The sequence below is a fragment of the Piliocolobus tephrosceles genome, chromosome 20, assembly GCF_002776525.5.
Source record: "Piliocolobus tephrosceles isolate RC106 chromosome 20, ASM277652v3, whole genome shotgun sequence".
Classification (NCBI taxonomy): Eukaryota; Metazoa; Chordata; class Mammalia; order Primates; family Cercopithecidae; genus Piliocolobus; species Piliocolobus tephrosceles.
This window is the reverse complement of record NC_045453.1, coordinates 16,371,193-16,389,104: the sequence shown is the minus strand read 5'-3', so window position 1 is coordinate 16,389,104 and position 17,912 is coordinate 16,371,193. Positions and strand designations below refer to the sequence as shown.

Sequence of the window (17,912 nt, the reverse complement as noted above, 5' to 3'; positions counted from 1 at the left end):
TGGACAAGAGAACCTCTCTCTGTTCTCCCAACAAGGGCCTAAGTGTCTGTGCCCGGTGCCGGCCTGGCCCCAGCACAGAGCTCACAGCTCCCGGCAGCCGCGAGGGGGCTGGCTGATGTCACGAGGGATCCAGCAGAGCTTAAGATGGGACTAGAGACTTCTGTTCCCTGGGGGACACCATCTTACCCTGGCGGGGATGTGAGAGGGGTGGGCAATAGTCCCAGGGGAGCCCTGGAGACCCTTGGGGCTTGTTAGACTGTGTGGGTCAGGGTGTGTGCGGCATGGTATGTACTGTACTGTGTGAGTGTTTTGTGCATACCGTGCTTCCATGTGTGTCTGTCGGTGGCTCTGTATTTCAGCTATTTGTGTCCGTTTATATGAGTCTGCGGATGATTGCACGTATGTGTCAGTGTGACCACATTTGTACAATTACATCAGCGTATGTCTGTGCATCTGTGACTGTGCATCACTGAATCTCTCAGTGTGTGTGGTGTGTATATGGATGTGTTTCACCGTGTCTCTGTGTAGTACATGTCAGTGTGTATCTTTGTATGTGAATGTGCTGTGTCAGTGTGTGTATGTGGGTGAGTGTGAGTCTGTGTGGATGTCTGAAGGTGTGTGTTCAGAGCAGTATGGGCGTCTATTAATATGTGTGTATAGGTAAGTCATTGTGTGTCTGTGTGCATATTGGTGTATATCAGTAAATTTACTCTGGTGTGTGTGTGTGTATGTGTGTATGCGTGTGCATGCGTGCGTGTAGGGAGCCTGTGTATAGGAACCCTGTGGAGGCCATCTGGAGCTGAAGAAGAGGTCCCACAGAGGTCAGCCATGGTGGCTGAGACCCCTTCGCCTCCCAAAAACCTGCAGATGTTTCAGAGGGAGGAACCTGGAGCCTGGGTATCTAGCTCAGTCCAGGCTGCCTTGGTCTTTGCTGAGCACTTGGTCCTTTGGGCCTTTCCCTGCGGTCCCCTCAAGGGCTCTGGCCCAGTCCTCAGGGCAGGCCTGGTTGGCCCACAGCTGTCCTGCTGTGTAAGAAACGGTCCCAGAGAGCCCCCTGGCTCATGAAGGCCTTGCTTCCTGGGGCAGTCATTAGGTACCCACAGGGTCCCTTCCTCTCCCCAGGACCCAAAGGGTGGGCAGGTGTTCTGGGGAATAAAGGAGTTGATGGGCCCACAGCCCCTGCCCTTCTCGAACTTTTTGTGTGGCTACAGTATACTATAGGGGAGGGACACATGGGGCTAGGGCCCAGAAAGTTGGTCAGGGACGGAACTGAGCCCAGTGGCCTCAGGGGTTCTCTGTGGGCTCTGAAATGCAGAGGATCTGGAAGTGTTGACCAGAGAAAACCTCCAGAGTGCACAGTATCAAAGCCTTCCATCTTGAACAAAACAGAAATGTGGAACCAGTTCATGATGAGCAGGATGTCATGTTGACAAAACACATACCCAGAACAAGGACATTTCTTTTTAAAAACAAGATCCTGATGTGGCCTTCATTCAGCAGCACTATTTATAACAGCAAAATAATTGTGCTAATAGTAACTTAAGTGTCCCACCACAGGGCACTTCAGAACACTTGCTGGCTGCAAGAGCTCCCTCTCTTGACCATACACCTGTTCAGATACCGTCCCATTTCTTTGTACCCCTTTTCAGCTAAACTCCTCGGAAGAGTTGTCTGGACTCCTTGTCTCCACTTCTCTTCCTGTTCTCTTTTGAGCCCATTCCAAACAGGCTCTCATCCCAACACTTCAATGAAACCGTGGACGAGTGACTTCTATGTGCCAAAGCCAGTGATGAGTTCCTCATCCTCATCTTACTCAACTTCTCTGAAGAATTTGGTGTGCTCACGTTCCCCATTTGGCTTCAGGAACTCTTGGTTTTCCTTCTAACTCACTGACTGCTTTTCCTCCATCTCTCGTGCTGGATTTTCCTCCTTTTTTTAATCCTTAAACACAGGCCTATCCCAGGGCTTAGTCTTTGGGCCTCTGTCTACACATACTTGTTCTTTAGTTGATCGCTACCATTTTGATGGTTTAACCAACTATACTTGTCAGTTCCCAAATCTCTCTCTCTCTCGTTCTAATTCACTTTTCCTTCCTTTCTTTCTTTCTTTCTCTCTCTCTCTCTCTCTTTCTTTTTCTTTCTTGCTTTCCTTTCCTTTCTTTTCTTTTCTTTTTTTTTTTTTTGAGACAGTCTTGATGTATCACCCAGGCTGGAGTGCAGTGGCAGTATCTCAACTCATTGCAAACTCTGCCTCCCAGGTTCAAGTGGTACTCCCACCTCAGCCTCCCAAGTACCTGGAACTACAGGTCCCGCCACCATACCCGGCTAATTTTTGTATTTGTTTTAAGTAGAAATGGGGTTTCACCATGTTGGCCAGGCTGGTCTCGAACTCCTGACCTCAAGTGATGTGTCTGCCTCGGCCTCCCAAAGTGCTGGGATTACAGGCGTGAGTCACCGTGCCCAGCCTAGTTCTGATTCTTTCCTGAACTCTGTACTTACATATTTAACTGCTTCCTTGACAATTCACTAGTTAGATGTCTAGAGGCATCTCAATCTTTTTTTTTTTTTTTTTTTTAAGAAAGAGTCTCACTCTGTCACCCAGGCTGGAGTACAATGGCACAATCTCGGCTCACTGCAACGTCTGCTTTCTGATTCAAGCAATTCTCATGCCTCAGCCTCCCGAGTAGCTGGGATTACAGGCGCCCGCCACTGCGCCCGGCTAATTTTTGTATTTTTAGTAGAGACTGGGTTTCACCATGTTGGCCAGACTGGTCCTGAACTCTGGACCTCATGTGATCCACCCGCCCCTGCCTTCCAAATTGCTGGGATTACAGGTGTGAGCCACCACGCCCAGCCAAAGCATCTCAATCTTTTTTTTTTTTTTTTTTTTTGAGACATGGTTTAGCTCTGCAGCCCAGGTTATAGAGTGCAGTGGAGTGATCTAGGCTCTCTGCAATCTTTACCTTCCCAGCTCAAGCCATCCTCCCACCTCAGCCTCCCAAGTAGCTGGGATTATAGACACACAATACCAGGCTTAGCTAATTGTTTTTGTACTTTTTGTAGAGACAGGGTTTCACCATGTTGCCCAGGCTGGTCTTGAACTCATGAGCTTAAGCGATCCTCCTGCCTCGGCCTCCCAAAGTGCTGGGATTACAGGTATGAGCCACCGTGCCTGGCTGGTATCTCGAACTTAACATGTCCAAAACAAAGGTCTTGACTCATATTCCTTCCACTCTGCCCCAGTCTGTTCCTCCCTCAGTTTTCAGCCTCAATAATGGCACTACCGCCTACTCTAAAGTTCAAGCCAGCAACTTTGAGTTCATTCTGGAAAGCCTGTACCCTCACTCCACTTCCACTCCACCATGAAATTTCATTCACAATATATCCAGAAACCACTGCTGCTCACCATCATTGCTGAAACCACCCTGCCTGAGCCCCCATCGTCACCTGCATGGATTATTGCAATAGCTTCTCCACTGACTCCCTGCTTCTCCACTTACCCACTACAATCTTTCTCCATGAAAAGCCACGGTGAGTCTTAAAATGTAAATCAGATCATGTGCCTTAGTTGCTCAAAAACTCCAGCGCTTTCTCATCACACCTAGAATAAAAATCCAAAGCCTCAGCTGGGCGTGGTGGCTCATGTCTGTAATTCCAGCGCTTTAGGAGGCCAAGGCGGGCAGATCACGAGGTCAAGAGATAGAGACCATCCTGGCCAACATGGTGAAACCCCGTTTCTACTAAAAATACAAAAATTAGCTGGGTGTGGTGACACGTGCCTGTAGTCCCAGCTACTCAGGAGGCTGAGGCAGGAGAATGGCTTGAACCCAGAGGCAGAGGTTGCAGTGAGCTGAGATCGTGCCACTGCACTCCAGCCTGGTGACAGAGCAAGACTCTGTCTAAATAAATAAATAAATGAATGAATAAATAAAATCCAAAGCCTCTACCATGGTTTATGAGATCCATATGACCTGGCTGCTGTCTCCATCTCCTCCTTGGCTTCCACTCCCCTCCTTCCTGACTGCCCTCAGCCTCTCAGCTTTCTCTTGCTGTCCCTCAAACACACTACTCTCTGGCCTCCAGCCCCTTGCACGTAGCTTTCCCTCTGCCTACGACACTCTTCCCCCAGGCATCTGCATGGCTGTTTTCCACGAATGTCATAGAGGTTTCTGCTTAAAAGTCACCTCTTGGAGAGGCTTGTACTGATTACGGGTGACAGGTCATCCTGGTTTGTCTGGGACTGGCGGGTTTCAGTGCTAAAACCGCTATAGTCCTGGGCCAACCAGGATGGTTACTCTGATACCAGTCCTGCTCATTCTCTATACACTTTGTTTACTTTATATTTTACTTTGTAACACTGATACCTTATCCTGTAACTATTAGTTTTTATTTTCTATCTCCAACGAGAACATCAGCTCCAGGGGGGCAAATACTTCCTGTTCAACTATTGTATCCTCAGCACTGGGCACAGGGCCTGGAATATAGTAGGTGCTCAGTACATATTTGGCTAATGAATCGATAAATGAATTGATAAATGTTGGTACATATATAAAGTGGAAAATTACACAACCAAAAACTATATAAAACCTATATAAACCAAAACAGGAACATATACGTGATACAATATCAAGCAAAAAACCAAGTTTCAAAATAGCAGGTGTTGTAGGGGTGCCAATTTTATAAAAGAAAAACAAAAGACATGTATGCATGCACACATTTGTGAGTACAGCTGCCAAAAAAAGACTGGAAGGTCATGACCCAAGGTAACAGCGGGTTCTTAGGTTAGGTTATTTTAACTTTTTTTTTTTTTTTTTTTTTTTTAAGATGGAGTCTCACTCTGTTGCCCAGGCTGGAGTGCAGTGGCACAATCTCTGCTCACTGTAACTTCTGCCTCCTGGGTTCAAGCGATTCTCTGTCTCAGCCTCCCGAGTAACTGGGATTACAGGCATGTGCCACGACACCCAACTAATTTTTGTATTTTTAGTTGAGATGAGATTTCACCATGTTGGCCAGGCTGGTCTCGAACTCCTGACCTCAGGTCATCCGCCCACCTTGGCCTCCCAAAGTGTTACGATTACAGGTGTGAGCCACTGCGCCTGGCTGGTTATTTTAACTTTTATCTTTGTACTATTGTGTAAAGCTTCTCAAGATATTGCTGTTGAGTTAATATTCAAGTACTAAGTTCTGGGTGGGAAGCTGGCATGCCCATGGCCCATCACACCTTCCCCCATCACCTTGACTGTGACCTCTACGCCTAAGCAGCCCTCAGTTCCTAAGGCTTTCTTCTCTCTCGCACCACGGTGTTCTAATTTTCTGGCCAGAAGCCGGACATCAATATATTTTCCTAACTCTTCAGACTCCGCGAACTCCCACTCAAGCCCCTCCATGAGTCCTCAAGCCTGTCCCTTTCCTAACTTGCCACAGCCCAGATTTGCCTCCTCTGTCCCATTGTTACATGGACCTGCTTACAGCTCCCTGGTCCTGTCAAATGGGGTGTGGGGGTGTGACAGTGTCACACAGTTCTCTCTCCTTGGAACATTCCCCAACAAACCTGGTCTTTCCAGCTCACCTTTTCATCTGTTCTCATTGCCTTTCCTGGAAGCCAGACAACCCGCCGACCCCATGCACCCTCTCCTGCTGCTGTCCCTGTCTTCACCGTAACTGGTTCATTTACACACCTGCCCAGTTCAAGTGCCAACTTTATCTTATTTTGTTCCAACAACCCCACGGGTTAGGAAATATCATTGTCCCTGTTTTAAGGAGGAGAAAACTGAGGCAAGGAGAGGGAAGTGACATGATCAAGACAGTTAATAAATGACATAACCAGGATTTGAACCCAGGCCATCTGACTGCAGAGCCCATGACCTGGAATTTCAGGAGGTAATAAAGCTAGAAAAGGAAAAAATGAAGTTAGTGGGAAGGAAGTAACTTGGTTAGTTAAGGAGAAAGAAAATTAGACAGCTGACAAAGCAGATAGTTGGGAGGGAAGGAAGGAAAGGAAGGAGGGAGAAGGGAAAGAAGTTGGGAAGGAAGAAAGGAAGGAAAGAAAGTCAACAAGTACTAGGAAAGATGTTAGCTAGGTAACTAGTCAATTTGGAGACCAATAGGCCAGCAGGCAGGTAACCTGCTCACAGGTGAGCCTCTCACCTGAAAACTCCAGATTCTAGCTCAGGTCCTGGGGAGCAGCCCCTTGCACGGCTCTGCCCTCTTCTCCCTCTTCATAGTCCTTCTGACTGGAGGCACAATCCTGACTTGTCGAGCAACCTTCCCAATCAGGAACGACCTGTCACCCACTCGCTCCTGGCTCCCAAACCGGCTCAAGTTCAACCTCCCAGCTCTGCCTGCTGGAAGCTGGCTTCAGGGCCTTCCAGTTACTAATTAACAACTGGACCTGAATTACCAAGCTGGCTGCACCCACTGGCTCCTGGATGGGCGCTGCCTGGGGGACTCTCTGAATTTTTAAAAGCACAACTTGTTATGTGACCGTGGGCAACTGATTTCAGCTCCCGGAACCTCATGTGAATTGCTGATGGATGGTGTGTCCTGCTGGAGGGATGATCTCTGAAGTCCCTTTCAACACTGGAACTGCCACAGTCTCTCAAGGTCCAGCTTAAATGCTGACTCCTACACAGCCTTCCCTGATTCCCTCCGCTGAGTCATCTTCCCTTTCGCTTGGAACCTAGTGAACCAGCAACTGAAAGGTTGGTCTCACACAACTCTCTCCTCCACCTCTTCCCTAATGGGCGCCACCAGCCTCTATGTTCAGTCCTTGCATGGAAACTTCCAGGGCTGGGCAGCTCATTTCCCCCTGAGCCAGCCTCTGGCAATTTCTTGTGTTAAGCCAAAGACTGCCACCCAGAGCTTACCCAACCTAGCACTGCCCTGGCACTGTTCTGGGAGAATCACAGCTGAGTTGAAACCTATGCCCCACTCTGCCCTTCAGAGACTTGAGGCTCAGGAACCAGAGATTAGCTCACCCTGGAGAACAGGGAAGGCTTTCTCGGGGGTTGACCCAAAGCGTCCCAGGCCCTGGGTTCTTTTTTTTTTTTTTTTTTTTTGAGATGGAGTCTCGCTCTGTCACCCAGGCTGGAGTGCAGTGGCATGATCTCGGCTCACTGCAAGCTCCGCCTCCCGGGTTCACGCCATTCTCCTGCCTCAACTTCTCGAGTAGCTGGGACTACAGGCGCCCGCCGCCACGCCCGGCTAAATTTTGTAGTTTTAGTAGAGATGAGGTTTCACCATGTTAGCCAGGATGGTCTCTATCTCCTGACCTCGTGATCCGCCCACCTTGGCCTACCAAAGTGCTGGGATTATAGGCATGAGCCACCGTGCCTGACTGGCCCTGGGTTCTAATTGGACCCCTGGACAGGTAAGGAAAGCTCTGCCCAGTGACCCCTCCTCAGCAGGCTGACTTTCATACTGCTTCTTCCATTGCCTTTCCATTAAAATGTCAATAACTTTCTGGTAATTCTGGTGCCTTAAACACTGGCTGCTCTGCCGTGCTCTGGAGGAGCCCTGCATGGCCACACACCCCACCTCCACCAACACACATAGCAGCAGGTGTCTGGCCCTGGTCCAGATAGGGGAGGTGGCTGGCCCAAGTGCACAGAGCAAATCAGGGCAGCACACAAGGTCCTGCCCTTTCCCAGAGCTCCTGCTGCTGCTGCTGCTGCTGTGCCACCAAGCTCCTTCTCCCCTGCTCTTCCAGAGCTGGTTAAAAAACACCCCATAGGCCGGGCGTGGTGGCTCAAGCCTGTAATCCCAGCACTTTGGGAGGCCGAGACGGGCGGATCATGAGGTCAGGAGATCGAGACCATCCTGGCGAACACGGTGAAACCCCGTCTCTACTAAAAAATACAAAAAACTAGCCGGGCGAGGTGGCGGACGCCTGTAGTCCCAGCCACTCGGGAGGCTGAGGCAGGAGAATGGCGTGAACCCGGGAGGCAGAGCTTGCAGTGAGCTGAGATCCGGCCACTGCACTCCAGCCTGGGCAACAGAGCGAGACTCTATCTCAAAAAAAAAACCCACATACTGACATTGGTTGCATAAAGTGTATCAACTAATTCCAACTTACAGAAGAATGTCAAATAAAAAGTGAAAGCTTTCCCTCCAGCCCATCTTCAATCTCCTTTCCAGAGGTAGCTGCTGTTAACTAAAGGGTGACAATCGGGCCCAATGCAGTGGCTCACGCCTGTAATCGCAGCACTTCGGGAGGCCGAGGAGGGCGGATCACGAGGTCAGGAGATCCAGACCATCTTGGCTAACACGGTGAAACCCCGTCTCTACTAAAAATACAAAAAGTTAGCCGGGTGTGGTGGCAGGCGCCTGTAGTCCCAGCTGCTCGGGAGACTTAGGCAGGAGAATGGCATGAATCCGGGAGGCGGAGCTTGTAGTGCGCTGAGATCACGCCACTGCACTCCAGCCTGGGCGGCAGAGCGAGACTCCGTCTCAAAAAAAAAAAAAAAAAAAGAAAACAAAGGGTGACAATCCTTCCAGACTTTTGCCTATGTCTTAATCTATATATATTAATCTGTATGTATTAACCTATATAACTGCGTCCATTTATTTTTCCAGAAAATGGGCCATCAGTAATTCACTTTTTTTCATATATACATCTTTTAAGCAGCTGCACCACACTTCAGTGTGGGGTTTTCACTACCCCTATTCCTTATTCACTGTTCCTTCTGATGGACATTTAGACTGTCAGCAGTTTCACAATATTTCCAACAAGGCTGCAGAGAACCTCTCTGCTTTAATATCCTGTGGCCTTCTGCTAGTATTTCTAACAGATAAACTCTAGTACATGTGAGTGCTGGGTTAATTATGAACTATCTACCAAATTATTATAACAAGTTGTGCCAACCAACGTGGCTAGCAGCAGTGCTGAACTTGCCCTTCCCCCTCAGTGATACTGCAGGAAATGGCCAAGGTCACTTATGCAGATATGTGCAGATATGCGTCTCCTTCCCAACTTCCTCTCTTCCTTCTTTCCCCTCCCACCCTCCCTGGCTGGACTTTGTTGTTTGGGTATGAAGGTCAAAGCCATGTTCTCAGGCATAAGAGGAAAGCAAGAGACTTAACCAATGGAAATCCACCTCCAGAAATGTTCCCTGGACTTTGACATTCCTCTGCCCACTTTTCTGTCCTTAGTCTGGCTCCAGCCCTACTCCCACCCCCAGCCCCACCTGCAGATTCACCCATAGGCAAAGGGAATAACAGACACAGGGCCACCAGAGAAAAATCTGTTATCCACATGGGCTAAGAGAAAGACTCTTGGGCAAACACAGCCCAGATATGGGCCCCCGTTTGCTTTTTTTTTTTTTTTTTTTTTGAGGCGGAGTCTTGCTCTGTTGCCCGGACTGGAGTGCAGTGGCCGGATCTCAGCTCACTGCAAGCTCCGCCTCCTGGGTTTACACCATTCTCCTGCCTCAGCCTCCCGAGTAGCTGAGACCACAGGCGCCCGCCACCTCGCCCAGCTAGTTTTTTTGTATTTTTAGTAGGGACGGGGTTTCACCGTGTTAGCCAGGATGGTCTCGATCTCCTGACCTCGTGATCCGCCCGTCTCAGCCTCCCAAAGTGCTGGGATTACAGGCTTGAGCCACCGTGCCCGGCTCCCGTTTGCTTTTTGGAAACATTTTTAGAAAGTGGTAAGTGTACAAAGTGTAAAACCAAATAATGAAAAAGATCAGTTCCTTGCCCCATTCCTCATCTTTTTAAGCTGCTTTCCTTGGTATTTACCTCCGTATATCTTAATATCTTAATAGTCTTATACTTCTATTCTTCCATCTTTCAGTTGAAAACATTTTCAAGTGGTTTCTTTACTACTATAGAACATGAATACTTGGATTATGCCCATGCAAACACACACTTCAGCTTTTCCTGAATTTATAGTTGCTTCATTTGGTTTTAGAAATTGAACATACTCAATATATATAATTATTAATTATATATAATTATGTGTACATAACTCTTTGATAAAGCTAAAATATCCTCTTGATACATTAATATATCAGTTTCAGGTTTTTTTTCCCCCATTTTTCTTAGAGCCTTTCATCCTCCTAATCTCACCTAGATAGCTGTCCAGAGGTGAACCTGGCCCTTCCTTTCCCATCACTCTGGAAACCCGTCCCCACCTCTGCCTTTTTTTCATTTGAAATAAGAGTCTCTCTGTCGCCCAGGCTGGAGTGCAGCGGCATGATCTCGGCTCACTGCAGCCTCCCACTCCCGGGTTCAAGCAATTCTTCTGCCTCAGCCTTCCAAGTAGCTAGGATTACAGGCACGCACCACCACACTCAGCTACTTGTTTTGTATTTTTAGTAGAGACAGGTTTTGCAGTGTTGGCCGGGCTGGTCTCAAACTCCTGGCCTCAAGAGATCCACCTGCCGTGGCCTTCCAAAGTGCTGGGATTACAGGCGTGAACCACTGTGACTGGCCTGGAAAATCCCCTTTGTCTCTTTCCTTGGTGTGTCCTGCTTCTTGGATCATATGTCTTCCTCTTTTAAAAGGAAATTTATTGTGGTAAATATAAAATTTGCCATTGTAACCATTTTTAAGTGTGCAATTCAGTGTCATTAAGTATATTCATGATGTTGCATAAACATTATTATCTAATTAATAAAAAATCTGTTTTTATCACCCCGAAGAGAAACTCTGTAATTATTAAGCTCCACATTTCCCCTTCCCCACAGTCCCTGGTAACCTCTAATCTACTTTCCATCTCTATGAATTTGCCTATTTTGGATATTGCATATATGTGGAGTATTTGTTCTTTCGTGTCTCTTTTTTATTTTTTTGAGACGGAGTCTCACACTGTTGCTCATGCTGGAGTGCAGTGGTGCGATCTTGGCTCACTGCAACCTCTGCCTCCTGGGTTCAAGTGACTCTCCTGCCTCAGCCTCCTAAGTAGCTGGGATTACAGGTGCCTGCCACCACACTCAACCAATTTTTTGTATTTTTAGTAGAGACGGGGTTTCACTATGTTGGCCAGGCTGGTCTCAAACTCCTGACCTCGTGATGTACCTGCCTCGGCCTCCCAAAGTGCTGGGATTACAGGCATGAGCCACCATGCCTGGCCTCATTTATTTCACTTAGCATGTTTTCAAGGTTCATCCAGTGGTAGCAAGTATCAGAACTTTATTCTTTTTTGACTGAATTAAGATTCCATTGAATGGATAGACCATATTTTGTTTTCTGCTGATGATGACATGGGTTGTTTCTACCTTTCAGCTGCTGTGAATAATGCTGCAATGAGCATAGGCATACAAGTATCTGTTTTCAAATCTTTTGGGTATATACCTAGGAGTGGAATTGCTAAATCATATAATTCTATGCTTAGCTTTTGAAGGAACTGTCGAACTCTTTTTTTTCAGCCTATATCATGCTTTGAATGCCAAACTCTCTTCCATAGCAGCTGCACCATTTTACATCTCCACTACTACAGCAGCTCCAATTTCTCCACAGCCTCACCATTTTACTTTCCTTTTTAAAAAAATTATAACCATCTTAATGGGTAGAAAGTGATATCTCATTGTGGCTTTAATTTACATTTCCCTAATGCCTAATGATGTTGAACAACTTTTCACGGGCTCACTGGCCATTTACATGTATTTTTTTGGAGAAATATCTATTCAAGTTGTTTGCCCATCTTTTAACTGGGCTTTTCGTTGCTTACTTTTAGGAGTTCTTTATATATTCTATATATTAAACCCTTGTAAAATTTGCAAATGTTTTCTCCCACCCTGTAGGTGCTTTTTACTCTTTTGATAATGTCCTTTGATGCACAAAAGTCTTTAATTTTTATGAAGTTCAAATTTTTTTTTTTTTTGAGACAGAGTCTCGCACTGTCGCCCAGGCTGGAATGCAGTGGCGTGACCTCGGCTCACTGCAACCTCCACCTCCCGGGTTCAAGTGATTCTCCTGCCTCAGCCTCCCGAGTAGCTGGGATTACAGGCACGTGCCACCACACCCAGCTAACTTTTGTATTTTTAGTACAGACGGGGTTTCACAATGTTGGCCAGGATGGTCTTGATCTCTTGACTTCATGATCCGCCCACCTCGGCCTCCCAAAGTGCTGGGATTACAAGTGTGAGCCACCGTGCCCGGCCATGAAGTTCAGTTTATCTATTTTTTCTTTTGTTGCTTATGCTTTTGGTGTCATAGCTAAGAATTCATTGCCAATTCCAAGGTCATGAAGATATACCTTTATGTTTTCTTCTCAGGGTTTTATAGTTTTAGTTCTTATATTTAAGTCATCAATCAATTTTGAGTTAATACTTGAATATGGGGTGAGGTAGGTATCCAACTTCATTCTTTTGCATGTAGAAATCCAGTTACCCCAGACCCATTTGTTGAAAAAACTGTACTCTCCCCCCATTTAATGGACTTGGCATTCTTATTGAAAATCAACTGGTTATAGACATATGGACTAATTTTTAGACTCTCAATTCTATCCTATTGGTCTATTTGTCCTTATGCCAGTACCAAACTGTTTTGATTACTGTGGTTTTGAAGTAAGTTTTGAAATTGGTTTGCTCTGACTGGGCGCGGTGGCTCATGCCTGTTATTTCAGCACTTTGTGAGGCCAAGGTGGGAGGATCACCTGAGGTCAGGAGTTTGAGACCAGCCTGGCCAACATGACGAAACCTTGTCTCTACTAAAAATACAAAAATTAGCTGGGCATGGTGGTGGGTGCCTGTAATCCCTGCTACTCAGGAGACTGAGGCAGGAGAATTGCTTGAACCCAGGAGATGGTGGAAATTGCAGTGAGCTGAGATTGCACCATTGCATTCCAGCCTGGGTGACGAGAGCAAAATTCTGTCAAAAGAAAAAAAAAGGAAGGAAGGCAGGCAGGCAGGCAGGAAGGAAATAAATACATCAGTTCATTCTTCAACTTTGTTATACTTTATCAAGATTGTTTGGGCTATCTGAGGCCTCATGCAATTCCATAGGAATTTAAAGATCCGTCTTTCCATTTCTGCATTAAAAAAAAAATCAGCTGAGATTTTGATAAGGATTGCACTGAATATGTAAAACTCTTTGGGTAATATTGACATCTTAACAATACTAACTCTTCCTAGCCATGAACACAGATCTCTTTCCATTTAGTTAGGTGTTCTTGAATTTCTTTCAGCAATGTTTTCTTGTTTTCAGTATACAAGTTTGTTAAGTTTTTTTTGATATAATTTGTTTTCTCGGTTAGAATTAGAATTTCTCTTATTAGAATTTCTATTAATCATATATTTGGGCCTCCAACTAGTCCTCTGATACATTTTCTTCTTTCCCATTTCTTATCTTTTTTTTTTTTTTTTTTTTTTTTTTTTGATGTGAAGTCTTGCTTTGTCACCCAGGCTGGAGTACAGTGGTGCGATCTCGGCTCACTGCAACCTCTGCCTCCTGCGTTCAAGTGATTCTTCTGCCTCAGCCTCCTGAGTAGCCGGGATTACAAGCGTGTACTACCACACCTGGCTAATTTTTGTATCTTTGGTAGAGACAGGGTTTCACCATGTTGGTCGGTCTGGTCTCAGACTCCTGACCTCGTGATCTGCCTACCTTGGCCTCCCAAAGTGCTGGGATTACAGGCACGAGCCACCAGGCCCGGCCTTTTTCTTTTTCTTCTACCTGCTGGGAAATGTCCTCAACTTTATCTTTTAACCCTTGTGTTGAATTTTTATCTCCGTAATCCCATTTTAAATGTCCAAAAGCCCCCCCCTTTTTTTTTTTTCCCAGGCTGGAGTGCAGTGGCCGGATCTCAGCTCCGACTGCAAGCTCCGACTCCCGGGTTTACGCCATTCTCCTGCCTCAGCCTCCCGAGTAGCTGGGACTACAGGCGCCCGCCATGTCGCCCGGCTAGTTTTTTGTATTTTTAGTAGAGACGGGGTTTCGCCATGTTAGCCAGGATGGTCTCGATCTCCTGACCTAGTGATCCGCCCGTCTCGGCCTCCCAAAGTGCTGGGATTACAGGCTTGAGCCACTGCGCCTGGCCAAAAGCCCCTTCTTGTCTCTTAACGTTTCTTTTCCTTTTATTGCAGCCATGGCTAGTAGAAGATTAGCTTCTGACAAGTGGAAGCATCAAGTCTTCCACTGTAATAGGAAAGAAACCGAATGAATGTGGGTGGGAGGAGACATGCAGATGAGATGGCAGGAAGGTGAAGGTGTTTCTTCTGATGACTTCCACTTTCTCTGTGACATGGATGGTGAGGACATGTGTCAAGACAATGGGGTAGGAGGTTTGAGAAGCATGAAAAGGGAAGTTAGAGCTAAAGCCCCCAAACCCCAGGTGCTTCCTGGGTAGCCCTGAGGGTTCAGTTCACATTGAAGCCAGGGACCACCACTCTATCATGGCACCCGTCTCAGTCAGGTAGGTTCCCGGTTATGGTGTGGAAAGGTGCCACTTTCCCACCTGCTCGTAGCCTCTGGGAAGCGTAACAAAATCTAACTGTTCAGGTTGACATTTCCCCATCTGAAAGTTTGATGTTTTCATTTTTTATCTGAGCACCAGGATAGAGCACATCGGTGCAATCACAGCTCACTGCAGCCTCGAACTCCTGGGTTCAGGTGATCCTCCCGCCTCAGACTCCTAAGTAGCCGGGACTACAGGCATACGCCATTTTTATAGAGACAGGATCTAGCTATGTTACCCAGATGGTCTTGAACCCCTGGCCTCAAGTGATCCTCCCTCCTTGGCCTCCCAAAGTGGCTAGGATTATAAGCATGAACCACTGTGCCCAGCCTGATATTATTATTTTAAAATTTAGAGGTTTCATTAAATTTTCTGCCCTTGACCATTTACCAAATATTAAGGATCAGGCCCTTTTAGACACTGATCTCTGGGAGTTCCCACTGTTTACACTTTCAATGTAGACAGATATACCCATTTATCCTTATCCTTTGTTTCTTATCTTAAAAACTATAAGGACCCCTAACTAACAACAAAGAGAACACTTTAGTCTCTTCAGTAATGCCACTACTGATAATCATTTTGTGTTCTCTGGATGTTTTATCATGAAAATAGAAACAGACTCTGGCTGAATATCAGTTGTTCAAGTTTATTTATGTTGTTTTGATACACCGACAAATCACACCACATTTTGTTTGTAACTTTTTCTCCCTCAAGAGTCATCTTAGCTTAAGCCAGAAGATTCTCTTAAAAACACACACACACACATGTGCACACACAGGAGGCAAGTACAAAAATGTAACCCCACCAAAGTGCATGTGAATGAAAGTGCAAAAAAGGCTTCATTTGCAAACTCTGAGATCATTCTCTCTGCTTGAGAACATAAACAGAAAGGTCCTAACTGCCCTAGGCCTGGGCTGATCAGGGGCTGGGCGAGGCTGCCAGGGGCCAAAATATAAGTGGCACCTGTTGCTAAGAGGGCAGAGGGCACCAGGAATCTCTGCCAACTCCCTCCCCTCTCTGCACTCCCAGGTCAAGGTGCAATAATATCATTTGGGGACAGAGTGGGGATAAAGGGGCAGTGGGGCAGACAAGAGGCAGATTTCTTTCTACTTTTTAATGATTTGGTTTCTTTCCAAAGAGTTTGACAATAGTGCAGAAAGTGCTGAGGCCTCAAAAGTTCAGAGGCCTGGGAGCCCTTTTTCCCAAGGCCCTTGGTCCATCTTGCCTTTACCACAGGCAAGCATTAGGCAGATCCGATGGCAAAGGCCCTCCTAGCCCCTCTCCTTAGAAGCTGTGAGGTCCCACAGCACCAGCCATGAGTACTTGCTGCCTTCTCACCGCACAAAGTCAGTGAACATCTCTTGTCTTTTAGAGGAGCAGACTGACGATAAGGAGCTGATGAGCTCTGCCACACCCAGAAAACCAAGATGAAAGCAGGGCTTAGACTCATTCTTCTTTACTCTTGGCCAAGGGGGTACCAATGTCAGCCTTGTAAACCCAACCTTTGCTGTGTGGCAGGGCTTGCCTAGCTTCCTCCCAGGAAGGCTGTGCTCAAAGCTGCCTCTAAGCAGTTGAAAGGGAAGGGACAGCTGAAGCCCTGTGGGAGCTCAACTGTGGGAGCTGAATGGCTTCCTCAAAGAGCTGTCCGGCCCATGGGAGAGAGGGGCCCTGACTTGTGGTAGGAAATCAACAGAGCTCTGGGTTTTCCACTTCTAAGGTAAAAATAAAGCTTCAAATTTTAATAATAGCCCTTGGCATTTTCCCAACACTGAGCCTCACATCTGCACCCTGTCAAACACTTCTGAGAGTGCCGCACACGCACACATACACGTGCACACACACACGCATCACATGATTGAGAGAAGGGGTCTGGGGGAAGGCACCGGCCCCATACTCTGCAGGCCCACATCAGCACCTGGGCACGGGAGGTTGGCAGTGACTCCTTGCCTCCATGTGGGGCTGGCTCCTGCCAGTGGCTCTCCCCCTTCCCACCCAGGCTGGGAGGCAGGTTTGGCAGTGACTCAGTGGAAGCTGGGTTCCTATGTGGACAGAGAAGTGGAAGTCCCAGAGCCCAGCAGGGACCTGGCTGGCAGTGCGAGGCAGATGGAGAGCGGCAAGGAGGGCTTCAGGGACCCGGAGAATTCAGATAGAAAAGTTCACCTTCCTAACTCCCAACTTCAAGACTCTGCAAGAGCTAGTGGTAAACATTTAAGGGACACGCTGAATGATGTCATGGGGGTGTGTGCTACACAGAGTGCTACATTTTCATAGCAGAAGGCCTGGCAGACCTGGGGCCATCACCCCATGGGCAATACCTTGGCTGAGGTCCAAGGCTGCAGAGGACACTATTCCTAATTTCAGGCACCACTATGCCTGCTGGAGCTGCCCCTCTGGCCAAAGACCCGAGATTGTCTAACAAATTCTTATGCTGGTCTCCTAACCTAGGCTACTGACCAGGCTGGGCTTACTCCTTTCCAGACTCAACACATGAAGGGTGAGTGGAAAACAGCCGTGGAACCTCAACCTCTGCCATCTATAAAAGAGGCTCTAGCCACCTGTTCATTCTGCTGGAACTTGGACTTGGCATGGGATACTAAAATGCCAACTGGTCCAGAACTGGGCAAGTTCAGGAAGGCATCTTAGCTCAGAATCTCTCAATTCTGGGCAAAAGACAGAAAGGCAGCTAGAGACTTCCAACGGATCTTACGAAAACATGTTTCTGAGGTTCACATATCTCAGGGGGAAGAGCCAGTGGGGTCTGGCTGGGGGAACTGCCCAGGAAACGAAGCAGCAGAATGAGGGCAGCAAAACCAGCAGACAGAAAGGGAGGAGGTGCCTCCAGGAGTAAATACGTCTGTGGCAGGGTCATTCTTGGCAGCAGGAAAGGAGCCAAGAAGAGAAAAGTACACAGAGATACCAAAAAGGGGAAAGGGGCCTCAGATTGAAGGACTGCTGCTCTACTAGACTCTCCTCAACCGCTAAGAAAAAGACCCTTTGGTAATAAAATAAAAGTCCGCTGGAGCTGTGGGGCTGCCACAGTCCCACTGACTCCATGAGTAATGCCCCTGCCAATCACACCCTCACTGACATGCCTGGTGGCGAATGAGCTCTAGGACTTGGGGCTGGGTGCCTACCCTCCCCAGGGCTCCTCGGCTCCCATGTACCCTCTAAGAAGGACTAGCCCTGGTCAGATACAGGTGGAACATGGGGACGTGGGGGTATGAGGAACTCAGGTCAGGAAGAAAGCATCAGCTGGAGAGGGAGACCAAGCAGGGGCCGCAGGAGGGCCCAGCCCTGGGCCAGTCACTTTAAGGTGTCATCGGCGTTTTTGAACATGAGAATGGCATTATAGATCTTCAAGGCTGGGCCCAGCTTGACGCTCATGATCTTCACAATGTCCGCCTGTGTCAGCAAAAGGAAGGCCTCGCCGTCAATCATCTGAGGGGTTGGGGGAGGGAGGTGGAAAGTGGAGAAGAAGGTGGAAAGGGTCACGGGGCAGGGGTGAAGGAAAGGGA

The 17,912-nt window shown here is 47.5% G+C and overlaps 1 protein-coding gene across 1 annotated transcript in view; it reads right to left on the bottom strand.

Moving 5' to 3' along the window:
- Positions 1 to 15,027: 15,027 nt before the first annotated feature.
- The window catches only part of L3MBTL1 (L3MBTL histone methyl-lysine binding protein 1), a 45,231-nt gene continuing 42,346 nt past the window's right edge, over positions 15,028 to 17,912 (bottom strand). Inside the window, exon 22 of the mRNA XM_023227923.1 lies at positions 15,028 to 17,835. Coding sequence (XP_023083691.1) covers positions 17,701 to 17,835 — 135 coding nt within the window. The 3' untranslated portion in view covers positions 15,028 to 17,700. The remainder of the gene's footprint in view (positions 17,836 to 17,912) is intronic.